General features: G+C 49.5%; 1 protein-coding gene across 2 annotated transcripts in view; it reads left to right on the top strand.

The window, feature by feature from the left end:
* The window catches only part of LOC125947885 (serine-rich adhesin for platelets), a 140872-nt gene that overhangs the window by 123248 nt on the left and 4060 nt on the right, over nucleotides 1-13564 (top strand). The window contains exons 8-9 of one of the 2 annotated variants that reach the window (XM_049673369.1): nucleotides 10245-10874; nucleotides 12166-13564. The exon at nucleotides 12166-13564 is cut by the window's right edge and continues 1865 nt beyond it. In XM_049673369.1, coding sequence (XP_049529326.1) covers nucleotides 10245-10874; nucleotides 12166-13564 — 2029 coding nt within the window. Of the gene's footprint in view, nucleotides 1-10244; nucleotides 10875-12150 lie in introns of both variants that reach the window. The other variant, XM_049673368.1, reaches the window with a different exon arrangement.

Below are 13564 nucleotides of genomic sequence, written 5' to 3'. Positions count from 1 at the left end.
GACACAATGCCATTTCCGTACCGGAAGTGGGGTAATTCAATTTTTGCTTTCTCCTCTTCGAGACAAGACGAGGTACGGTGTACGGTGTACGGGTCTGGGCGAGGCCTAGGGAAGGTAGGGCCCCAAATGTCCTTTCGCTTTACGGCCATCTTTGCATCTTTCGGTCGCATTCGTCGCTTGCGTCGCTCCGGCAAAGCTCGCTTGCGTCGCGGCTTCTGTCACACGGAATAATCCCACCCCGTGGATGACCGGCGCGGGGGGTGGGGGGCGTGTACGACCGTCTTGGCAATTGGCTGTTTGAGTTGGCAGGAAAAGGGCGCCCCACCGATAGCGTGGCTGCGCGTAGCTTTCGACAATGGGACCACTTTCAACCAACAACAACAACCGGGCGCCTCCATTGCGCAGTGCCTCGTGGTGGTATTCCGGAGCCGCGCCGCGGCCACAAGGCGGTGGCACAATGTCCCGGTGCTGTTTTGCATTTTGATACGCGGAGTGTTCTCAGCGATGCGATGCGAAACAGCCACCCCTAGGGGTGCGGGTTGATGTTCCACGTGCAGATCACCCGGAATGGTCCGCGCGCGCGCGTGTGTGTGTGTATCGTTGTGCTTCCGCTTCTTTGTCCACGTTCGGTTCTCGTTTCTGCGCCATTTTGCTTTGCACACCAAATGCTCGCCCTCCCCCCCAAAATGGGGCATCGGATCTCCCTACGGGATGCGCGGATACGAGCTTACGCGTGCGATCTTCCTCTCTCTCTTTCTCTCTCTTTGTGGCATCGCGATGACAATGGTAGCGCCAGGGAGCATCCCGAAAACCGGAAAAGCGTGGCCAATGTTTTATTCATAATTTCTGCAACCCCCAAAAACCCAACTGCTACTCCAAGCGAGCTTCATGGGAGCAATCGTGGTGCTCGGTGTTCGGTGTTAGTGGACGGACAAAGGAGTGCGCACACCCAGAAGCGCACCGGAAGCGCAGTCCCCGGACGTCCCAGGACGTTCCCCTTTTGTCTGCCCTGGTGGAAATGTGGATGCCGAGGTAAATCAAATCTGGCGAACGCGAATTGGCTATCGATGAAGTGGGCGCTCCCAAGGTGGATCACGATAGCCTCTCGAGCGCACACACTAATAACGGGATTGCGATTTTTCCTGAAATATTAGCGATAACATAAAGGCAAAAGCCACGAGGCCGTTAGTGAGAACATGCGCCAATGCTGGAGGGTCTATCCTTTTTTTTTTTTGGAATGGATGAAAAATGCCCTGAAATGAAACACGCGGCACGGACATTGAGTGCGCCCGGGATTGGTTAGTGGAATCCCTTTTTCCGCGAATAAAAAAAACACACACTCATCCTTTCAAATTGGTGAACACAACATTGGTCCGAATCACCTCCGGCGATGGCCGATATCCGCCCCGCATGTTATTACTTCCATAAAGTTCGATCCCGAATCCCTCGGGGAAAGGTGGACCATTCTCCATTCAGGTACATCGAATGAAAGCAACCGACAACACCACGGACGGCATTCAATCAAACCACTTTCCCTCCTCTCGAGCGTGAAAGAAGGGTGTGTTGGTGAGCTACAATATTTGTAAAGAATGTTCCAGCTCAGGGGCCGCAAATCAATACCGACGCCAAGTTCCCTAAGCTCAGCATCGATTGAAAATTCAAATAATTGTAGTGTATGCATTGTTGCGATGTTGGTAAGTTAGCACAACTGGAGCACATCATTAAGTTAGGAATCATGGAAGTGCCGAGCAATACATTGTGTGGTGCGGCATTGTTGGCGTCCAATTTCATGCTGCATCATCATGGAGCCCTGGCCCTGGCAACCCCCCTGAAGCGGTTTCTATTTTCGGAGGTTGCTACATTGAAAATCTGCTTACCAAAAAACAAAAAATAAAGGTTTCACAACAAACATGACCAAACATGTTCCAATCACGATCACCACTTCAATAGCATTCACCCCAGGCCCCTAACTCACCGCTGCAGGGTGCGTCACTAATTAGTGATGCCACACCGGTGGGTGAGTGTTGGGTGCACAGGTAAACGGTGGTCAGGCGGCCAGACGGGCATTGATGTTTGCAAAATTGTTTGAAAAAGACTTCACCACCATCGTTGCGTTGCTGATTTGCATTCGCAATGCCTACTACGAGAGAGAGAGAGAGAGAGAGAGAGAGAGAGAGAGAGAGAGAGAGAGAGAGAGAGAGAGAGAGAGAGACAGCAGGTTTTGACACTAGCCTTTGCTGCAGTTTCATTTCAGGTATTATATTTGCAGTTGACACAATCCACGCACACACACACACGAGCAGTGCGTTGTCACAGAACGTTCATTCACAGCAGGTCACTTTGATCATTCTCTGGCGCAGGCAGCATTTGGCGACATGGCGATGCGTCCCAGCAAACACAACAAAGCAAGCCATTCCACACATTAGCAAATGCCGGCATTACCGGCACGGGGTATGTCACCGAAAAACCTATCGCAAAACCCCGGAACTCGAATCCTGCTCGTACGGTTGGGAAAACAACTCAATTTTCAAATAAATTGGAATATCTGCCCTTTGCCACAAGCGATGGGGAGGGGGCGGGTTGGCTGCCTATAGCACGTTCTTTTCCCGAGTTCTAGTAGCACAATTTCTTTCCTTTTTTTCTGCCATTTTTTTTGACTGGCTGCGGAAATGTGCCGGGTGAACCCAGCAGGAAAAGGTGAACGGTTCCGTTCGCATTATTACCATTATCAACGACTTCACCGTCATTACCGGTCGGTGTGACTGTCGTGAACCGTAATTTCCATCTCGAAGAAGGAGTCGAACTGCACGTTGGGTTGGGAAGTTCGGTTGCGCGTCCCGTAGTCTCCGTTGTCAGTCCGTTGGGTTGGTGTTATGCTGTTTCATAATTTGCCACCCTCTCTGTTTCACTCCGATTATCACTCTCTCGCTCTCTCACTCTAACTATCTCTCTGTCTATCTCTCGATCGTCTCTCTCCCTCTCTATCTCTGCGTCAGCAACAATGTTCCACCAACAATCAGCTATCGTGGACTCCGGTTCATTGTTGATTGTGTTTACTCCCTCGCACCCCCTCAAATTGGCACCCCCCCCCTCCCCTCCTCCGAACCCAACTTCATCGCGATGGCACCCTTGGAACCGTGCTGCTGCTCGCCCGTAAGCCGGTTTTGAGATTACAATTCGAAATGCGTCCCGAGTTTCCCGAGTTCCGGTAGTCGTGTGTCTCTTTCTCCTACCCTTGCTGGCTCCCCACCCCCTTCTGCTTCCAATAGATACCAAGGAAAGAACCCCTTGTAGGAGAGGACGAGCAGGTCGCGACAAGCAGCAGTGGGAGAAAACGCATTACGATAATCGATATGGCAAGTGCTTCGCTTTTATTCGAACTTCCCCGGTACCCGGAATGTTGCCAGCCGGCAAGCGAAGGGAGGAAGTGTCTCGAAATAAATGTTAACGAGTTCTTTTCTTATGACCCCCGTGCATGCGGATCGACCTGGAACCACTCCCTCCCCCCCAGCCCCCGGGGTTTCTGGCACCATTATTCTAAAGTTTATTTTAAATGGAACACGGCTGTTCCGCTCGCTCCGCACTTCGTCAGCATCGGCATTCCTTTAGCATCGGCAGCCACCTGCCACAGGTGGTGTGAAGGGAAGGGGGAGGTGGCGAGGAGCGGGAAGATGAGTTTTTGGCATTTCAATCGGCGAAATGTACTTTCCTCCAGCTGGGAGATAAATCGTTATCGTTAGCGTACCACCATTTCATCTGTCTGTTGATTGAATTCCAACTTCCCTAGCCCTCCAGGGGGGTGGCCAAAGGGGGTGGTGGGGTCTTCCTTGTGCGCTCGGCTCATTGGAGATGTCGATCGCGTCTCGAGTGTTGCCATCGCTATGCAATTGCCTTCATTCGAAAGCGAACGTCGAGCGCGATGGCGCGGAACAGAACAGAACAGAACAGAACCTGATCGGAACATTGGAGTGGCCTGACTGGCACCCGTGGCAGTGACCGTGACATGCCTTAGCGCACATCCTACGCTCCAGTGGTCCGGAGCGGGCCAGATGAAAATTAAGCACCTCACCGACGGTGGTGACCTAACGCTGGAATGGCCAAATGGCCACCGAATGGCTCTATCAAGCCCAAAGCACGAGGCGAGAAATCCTTTCTCTCGGTGTTTGCATTTGGCCCAACGTGGGGGACCGGGGGGAAAGGGTCAGGGTGGTCTGGCCTTCAAGCATTCCCCCTTCCTCCCAGCAAAGGGCCGCTTTCTTCGCGTCAGCAATCTTACCCCTTATGAATTATGGGCCCAGATATGGTCCATTAATTTTCGCAAACCCTCCCTTCACCCGCCAACATCCAACCCCTACCCCTTCTAGGGAGGGAAGGTGGGCTTTCGGTGGTTGGGATTGGTTTGGTGAAACGCGCACTGAACCGTGACCATTTCGGTTGTGCTTATTGCGTTCTCTTTCCCTTTCACTCGGTGCGTATCAAGGATGGCGTCCTCGGATCTCGGGCGTCCAGATAATAACGAAATCTGGCTAAATTGGTCACCCAAAATGGTGGTGGTGGTGGGAGGTACGATGTCACTCGGGGTCCCATCTTCACGGCCCCACGACGACGACGACGACGCAGCGCGAGCATCGCCACGAATGGTGCAAATGAGAGCCCGTCGGCCGTGTCTTCATTGGCCGTTAATCGTCGACCATACTTTACCCCTTTCAGCGAAGCAATTCACATTTAAACGCCTTCTTCTTTTGCCTCCCGTTCCCCCGTCCTTTGGGTCTTCCACTCGCGCCGTCTTCCTCGGAATCGTTCAATTAACTTTAACTCTACTGCTACTAGCAGCTACCGGCGATCGCTGTCACGCGGCAAGTGAATTAGGGGTTATTGTTGTGCGCCTTCCGTGGGCGAGGGTGCCGTGTCCGATGTCCTTTTTGGATGCCCTCTTTTCGTTTCTCTTTTGCTGGTTCGATGACGTTACGGTGGGCTTCCAGTAGAAATTATCCAGATACATGAAATGAATTAGTTTGTTTGAGCAGCATTAACTCATCTGCTTCTCTATAATCCGTTATCAAAACAACGGGTTGCGGTACCTCTGAGAAAAGCAGTTTTTTTTTTGGCGATCGTCGATGCTAAGGATGTTGACAGCATCATACTAACAACAACTGTGTGTTGTCAGGGAACTCAAAAAAAATACACACAGTGCGCGATCTAAACAGGAAATATTTAGGAAATGATAAATAACTTCTCCATTTTTAACCGATTAGGAAAAGAAAGCTAATTTATGAACCGTCAGTCTGTGCTTTTTTATGCCATGAAACGATTCACGTCAAGAAAAAGCGGACTGAAATTGTAGCGCAGTACATTGAAAATAATTGTTCAACTACGAAAACTATGCGTGCTTATCGTAGCAAACATGGGAGACATTCAGCCGCTCCCGGGCATTTTTTGTGGGGCTATTTGATGAGCAAGGTGTACGATAACAAACCAAAAACTATTAAGGAACTGAAGCTTGCTGGAATTATTCCCGAAATATTGTCAGCTACCATGCACAATTCTCAAAACAAGGGCCGCTTTTTATATGTCGAATCGAGATGGTCATTTGATCGATCTTATATTTCTCCTCGAATCTCCTTCATATTCCAAAATCGGCAAAAAAAATGGCGGAGTTATTCAACATTTAAATAGGTCCTGTCTAGATGGCGCACACTGTATTTTATTTTCATTCCTGCAAGAAGCATCCCGATTTTGCGGTGGCTATAACCGATCGCTGGTACCAGGAAGGTTAATACTATTTATAGTGTTCGAAGTATTCCGAGGTGCTCGAAACTTGGTCCTCTTGAACGCCAACACCAACTGTATGATACTTTTAGCAAGAGTTTATAAACGGATCTCTGTTCCATCTGTTACTTTGATCACTGTTGCACTTCCTCTTGCTCTTCGATCGTCATCGTGTTAATGTCCTTCTTGTCACTAAAAGGAATTTCAATTGACGTCGCTCTGATGTTCTGCTGTCTCTCATTTAACATAAGCTGGTTTACTTTACATATTCAACCACTCCGTGAAGGTTTTCTAGTGAAAAATCTGCTCTAGAAGATCATTATTTGTCGTAAAACTCTTAAACTTAATTCTACTTGAAGAAGAGATAAACATTATTGGAAACCAAAGGCTCAAATTCTAACTCTAGCTTATCACAGATATCGAATTCAAAGATCGATACACGCGAATATGAACATCCATATGTGCGAACGAGAGTACATTCAATCGCTTTTTCCTCCAAAAACAAGGATTAACAGTCCAACACCCAAACACGTGCTACAGCAACGAGTGGCTCTCACACTCATTGGCACACTGGCAAACTGATAGGCTCGCAACATCGGTCCAATCTCGCTCGCTCGTTATTTCCACATTAGCTATATCAACCAACCAACCAACCAACCAACCAACCGACCAAACCAACCCGTTGCAATGAACCTAGGCACACACCGAGACTAGATCGTAAACATTTATGAACCTTCTTCACCACCACTGCCACAGAAAGAGAGAGAGACGGTGCAACCATGGAAGGAAAGCGTTCCTCGTTCGCATCCTGACACGCATCATAAAGCCCTCCCGGTAGCAGCACAACCCAACCTCTACTGCTATCAGCTACTGGCCAGCAAAGGCTTTCGGCGTATGACGGATGGTAAATCTTGGCAACGCAATCACTCACTCGGACCGATAAATAAGAGGAAAAAGAAAAGGAAGTTGCCGGTCCGGTTGACCGGTCGGACGTTCCAACTCGAACCCACTCGGTACCCACTTAAAATCCGTAGCTCCGTAAAAAAAAATCCGGAAGAAGCACCGAAAACTCCGCATCCCCAGACCCGGAACCGGGACCGGCAGTGGAAGGAGGAGTGAAATGAAAGTCTATACAAAGCAGGGGCGGCTTCCCTTTAATTTATGGTTGCTTTCAGTTCAGTTCACCAAAGAGCAGAGCAAGGGCCTATTTTTACTCTCGTGCTTCTGGGTTCGAAACCGAAGCCGAAAGAAGCTCCGCCTCATTCCAGGAATCCATCGAACAGTGATACGAGACCGGTACATGGTTCCCACCCTCAGTAAAAGGTACACGCGGCTCCGAATGCTTCGAACGGTGCCAGTGCACCCGGGAGTTCAGGATAACGAATGCCAGTTTTTCCAGGAACCATTTTCATTCGATTGCCCACAGACAACTTACTCTTCCAAATTTATGGCATCGAGGACTGTATGGGAGGCCCATTTGATGGGAGCATCCGTGTCCGTGTCCGATACATTGATGGACTACTGCCATGCCATGATGCGTGGCCATGATGCTGGTGCTCGCTCGCTGCAGAACCGAGGTTATGATGCCTCGAAATTCTTTCATTAGGACCAATCGTTACAACCTCAATAACAACGGGAGGTACCTGCAGCTACCTTCAAAAAGGTGAGCTTCTTTAAGGGTCGCCTTTTCCCGACTGAAGTATCTTCTTAGGGGGTTCACCTATTCCAGATCGAGTGGACCGAATGGCTTAATTTCTCCGGCCATCGTCCGGACCGGTGACTGGAAGGTAGCTCACTCACGATGCGTTGACAGCCGTGATTGAGAGACGGAAGCTCGTTAATCTAGGCTAGGCCAGGGAAGGGACCCGGAATCCGATGTCGTTCACATTCGGCATCACTTTCAACCACGTAGTTCCTCCTGCCGTGGCCACTCGGTGGTTTCTTCGTTTAGTGCTGGTGGTGTAGGGCCAGTGGTTCGTTCAACCGTCCTCTCGAGATGAACATGTCACTTTTCATCAGGACGAAAAGCGATGAAAGATAACTCGGCACCCGGGGCGACAGTTCGTCCGTCCGTATCCTGAAAGATATGCTCCGGTCCGGTGCTCCACGATTCGCTCTCACACACACACAGACATCGATGGTGATGTCATTCGTAATCCTTTTAACTAAGGCCAGTGCTTGGTCAGCTGTTTCGAGAGTGTTTGCCCAGAACTCCTTTGAACCGTACCGACGTTTGGACGGAACTACTTTTTGGAAGAAAGTTTCTTCCAGGAAGTTTTGTGAAGTTGCGACCCCAAATCGCATGCGACGAAGACATTGAAGTTGTTAGAAGTTCTTGAACATAAGCGATGATTTGGGAATATAGGTGAAAATAGACTTTTTTCTAAACGAAAGGCAATACGAACTTCTTCATTTCCTCTCTTTAAACCCGAGTCCAGAAATCCAGAACGATTGCCAAATCTTCTCCACAACAACGCAACACAGATCGAATGCATAATCAAATTTATGTTCATATTCAACAATGTTTTTGTGGAGCTCTTCCTCCCCAAAAGGACCTGCAACAGAGAGAGAGAGAGCAACTCAGAGGATAAACTCATTTACCTTTAATCGGGGATTCACTCACTGGTGGAATTTGCAAATTGACAAATCTCATTCAACAAAAGGGGTTGCCCAAGCGTCCGGGGAGAACACACCGACACAATTCGATCAAACAGATAACTCGCAATTCAATTACAGCTGCTTCTTCTTCTTCTTCTTCTTCGCTAAGCCAAACGATTGGCTAACACTATGCTGCCCCAGTTTTGCCCCCTTCTTTGTGTTACTTCCCGGAAACACTTTTGCATACGTTCGATTGGGATCTTTCGGCTTTTCTAACCACAAACAACCCCCGACCTTTGACCGGTGGCACGTTTCGCAACCCACAAGTGTCAACGTAATGGGCTTTTCGGGATTCGGGGGAAGTCGTTTGCCTGACCATCGTGTTTGTTAGCACAAAATATGCAGCACCCTGCTGGGTGTCCTGGGCCCCTTGCAGATCCATAACATGATTGCTGGGTTACGGCCATAGATCCATAGCTACTGTATTGTGTTTTCTGTCTGTTTGTGGTTGCGAACGAAACAAACTATTTCTATTTCGGTTGTTTTTTTTTCAAAATTGCACATCAAAACATGAATCACCGGGCAGAGCGTTGGTCCGAAGAAAGAACCACTCGAGGCCACAATTCTGTCTTAGTGCCACAGGCCCTAAGTGCCTCGAAAGCCTTTAAGAGGATGAACCGGAACTGATTACTTTCGACAGCGTTCTAGAAATGGCACCAGCGGGCCATTTCTGGGACTGCAGCAGCAGCACCAGCAGCGAAAAGCCACTCGAGGTGTTGAAAAGCTTTCTTCAAAATCCCGACCCCCGCCCTCCCTCCCCCTTCACGCAAAGTGTGAGTTTTGAATCGTTGCCAAAAGTCCTGCTTCAGACTGATTCACGGACAGAGACCGTGGGGGTGTCTTTCGATTTAGTTTTGCTCCCTCTCCCTCGCTCTCTCTTTCTTTCTCCCTCCCATCTGCCTCTAGGCTGCAAAATTAATCCTCTTGAGCGACCGCTAGGCTAGCCGACACTACAAGTCACAAGTTCTGGGGGGGGAGCCGCCTAGAAGGCGTGTTTCAACTTGAACTCCGGCCTGTGCTGCTGGCCACAGGCTGGCTGATTCGCTGCAAATTGCTCCCCTCGCCAGGAAAGGGGTGTCCTCGAGTGTGGGAGAATAGGCCGGATGGCACACCGATGCCTGATGCACACAGCATCCCCAAGTTGACCCTTTGGTGGAATCATAAATTTTTAAATCCTCTCCGGGTGCCAACCTCTTCCGAACACCAGCGCGACTGTCTCCGTCCGACGCTGACTTACAATGGCTCGAATCGGAAAAGGCTCTTTCTGCCATTAGCAGTTGGTCGTCGCGTTGGTCGCTTGGCTGACTCCAGGGGTGGTCGAGTGGTATAAAGAATTGGTGACACCATCAGCAGCAGCAGCAGCAGCAGCTGGAGAGCATTTCTATCTAAAAAGATAATAATAGTTTTCCTGGTACGGGAGTGGGTGTGGCACTAGGCAGAAGGCGTTGCCGTTAATCCCTTGGTAGAGTGCGGGTGCGCCAGGAGTACGAGGAGGTGTCGTAAATTAAGAGTGTCCCAGTGACTGTGTGCGCGAGCTGACACCGGACACAGATACAGACCGTAATCCTTCGCTTTTGGTCCAAAACGAAGCGCGGCGAGGACGGCATTGCGGAATCGCACAAAACGGAATGGAGCGCAAAGTCAAAAGCAGTCATTTTTGCAGGAGCCTTCCCACGAAGACTACCCTTGCCACGACCCTTTCCTGTCTCACACATCCTTCTGTTCCTATCCTGCGACGAAACATTGCGAACTGCAAAAACTGTGTTCCGGGTTGGTTGTCTTACCGGTTCTGTTCCTTTTTTTTTTTTTTGCTCCAGTTGCAGCTGAGCCAGAACAAGCTGTCGGCAACCGCAACGGCGTCGTCGACGACAACGACAACGACGACGCCGACCCCCGCGGTTAGTGCAGCGACAGCCGTTGCAGCAGCAGCAGCAGCATCGACAGCGGCCGCCTCCACGGCATCGCACTCAACTACCATCCCCGGACTGGTGAGCAGCAGCAGCGGCAGCACTAAAGCCAGCACGAGCCACAATAGCAGCAGCAACAGCAGCAGTAATGGCGGAAGTGGCGATTCTAATGGATCCTCCTCCGTCACCGCCACACCATCCGCGTCATCCGCAACACCAACAACAGCGTCAGCGACGGCTGTTAGTGCGGTTTCGGCGAGCGCTGCGACGACACCGGCCACCGGTGCCACGGCACCGACTGTCGTGCCCACCAAGCTCGAACAGAAACCGGTCGAGTGCAATCTGTGCCACCGGAAGTTCAAAAATATTCCCGCCCTCAACGGGCACATGCGGCTGCACGGTGGCTACTTCAAGAAGGACTCGGAAACGAAGAAATGTGATAAGAAGGAGCACACGGGACCTCCGCTGCAGACGGCCAGCGTCGGGGTGCGGGCCCTGATCGAGGAGAAGATCATTAACAAGCGCAGCAAGGATTTGAAGGTAAGCGGTTCATGTTTGATGTTCGATCTGCTTTACTGTTGTACGGTCCTGTGAGTTCCGGCGGAACTGGGCTGTTGATTGTTGCAAAGTAGCCATCCAGAGGCAGTATTATTCTTATGAGGTGATGCCCGATGCAATTTAAAACAAATTAGATCAATTTTGTATGAGAATTATAAAGAACTATTACTTAAGAGGGGGCTTCGGTTATTTCGGTTAAAAAAAATGCTTATTTTTAACGATTTTTAGTAAAGAAACCATACAACTTAATTTTTCCAAAATAATGTCATATTAAAATACAACTTTTCAAGAATATTTGGTTCTATTTTGGAAAAGATTTGATCAAAACTACGTTCATGGCATCCAATCTAAAAAGGCATGTGAGCAAAACTATACTTTTTACGGTGCCCTTCGTAGTCACGTGCTGGGTCATTAAAAATATTTAAATGAATATTCTTTTGTTAGATTATGAGTTTATCCAGATAGCCCCGTTGAGTTTGTGTTAAATTTCTTATTTTTCGATTTTTGGCAGATGTTTGAAGTTGAAAAAGTGATGCTTTTTTCAATATTGCTCAAAAAACGACATTTTACATAATAAAAAAAAATGTTTAAAAAAAAGTATCAACAATTATTTAAAATAACTCGACAGGACTATATGGTATACAGATGCAAATAGTATACAGATTATATGTTCAAAATTTCAAATCGATCGGTCCAGTAGTTTTTATGCTACGATGGGCACCGATTTTGAAAACGTAGGTTTTGGGAAACGCGATTCAAAGTTGCGAAATGCATTGAGCCTTGTATGAAAGGTGGATGTTCAAAAATCAATATCTTTGTCAGTTTGGCTTCGATTTATCCCAAAGTTTTACACAATACTCTTGAAAGGATAAGCACTCATATAAAATGTAAAAAGTAAATGCAAAAAAATTTAAAAAATACCGAAGCCCCCTTTAAGGAACATTAAATTTAGTGATAACCAGCTTGTCCATCATGCGACTCAGAATTGTATCATAAGACTTATCTCAGAGTCTCGTTATCGTATTTGTTATCCATTTCTTTGCTACTTCAATATTTTCAACCAAACTAGTCCATTCCGTTACGATTCCATGCTGCTCTCCGGTACAACAATCAGCTAGTGCCAGTTTCCTCTTCCCCTTTCTCGATGTCACCTCTTCCGTTTCTCTTCTGTTTCATTTCCTAACCTGTGTTCCGTATCTTTCCAATCGGTGTACCAAACTCGTCCCACCACTCGTCCGCACCCGTTGGGTAATGATAGAATCTATTATTGAAGGGTTCGTTCGTCGTACCGGCACCACCGCTGACCGCACGCCGGCTGATCGAGGCCAGCGAAGCATTCCTCTCACCCAACAAACCGGGCACGGTCGCCATCGTCTCGACGCAGAACGGTACCACGCAGATCATCAACACCGGGACGCTCCACTCGAAGACCACCACCCTGCTGGCCACTTCCACTGGCACACCGGCAACCGTACCCTCCTCGCTGACGATCAACGGTGTAACGACGGCCACCACGACGGCCGGTACGATCATGACGCCCGGTGCCAACAGTACGACCGAACTGAAAGACGCCACCTTGATCGCGCTGCTCAAACGTGGCACCAAAGTGGCCGTCAAACGTGCCATCACTTCGGGGGAGGCCGCACCACCACTAACGACTGTTCAGCAGCAGCAACAGCAGCAGCATTCGCTGACACCAACGCTCATCACGACTACATCGGCCTCCAGCGTTAATACGACGCAACTCATCAGCACCCTTGTCTCTCCATCCACCGGACAGTCATCGACAACAGCAGCAACAGCAATAGCAGCACCATCGAGCGCTAAGGTGACCACCACCAATACTGCAACCCTATCTGGGAGCACGGCCGAGAGCAATCCCCTTTCGCTGACCATCTCGCAAACTCCGAACGCATCCGGTGACGTATTTACGCTCGCTTACTCCACCGATTCCGGCGGAGCGACTACCTTCTTCAGCGATAACGACGTGTACAGTGTCAGTGATACGGCCATGTTGCTACAGGCCGTCGATTCGATCCAGCTACTACAGGACTCCTCATCAACCGAACCGCTCGATGAGATCGCACTGTCCGACTACGGTTCCATCAGTGATCATCAGTTCACGCCATCACGCCAGATCCAAGCCGTACTGGACTCACCGTTGCCCGAGAGTCTGGCCGAATTCGGTGCCCTCAATTCGAAGGATTTCGTCCTTTACGGCGGCGCATCAACGGCCAGTGCCACCGGTACGGTTAGCTCGTCGGCGTCAGGGTCTACCGGTGTGACTAGCGTGGTGACGAGCTTGCTCGAATCCCCGGCCTCCGGTTCGCACATTTCTCCCCTGCCCTCACCACTCGCCTATCCAACGCCTCCGGCATCGCACGAGGCCGTTGCGCAGGCATCGCCTTTCCTGGACGATTCGCGCCACTTCACCGATGCCGGTTCGTTCTTCGACGACAAACGCAACCAGAACTTCCTGGACGATGGGTTCTTCAAGACCGAACCGAAGGATGCCGACATTAAGCTGTCGGACAGTGAGAAAATACTGGCCCTGAAGAACGAACTGCTGGACGAAAACCATGATCTGTTCCGGACGAACAAAAACATTCTGGATGATCACTGCGAGCTGTTCAAGTCGGAGGATAGTTTCTTCAGTGAAACGAAACCTTCCT

The sequence above is a fragment of the Anopheles darlingi genome, chromosome 2 (genome assembly GCF_943734745.1).
Source record: "Anopheles darlingi chromosome 2, idAnoDarlMG_H_01, whole genome shotgun sequence".
NCBI lineage: Eukaryota > Metazoa > Arthropoda > Insecta > Diptera > Culicidae > Anopheles > Anopheles darlingi.
This window is presented reverse-complemented; position numbering and strand designations above follow the sequence as displayed.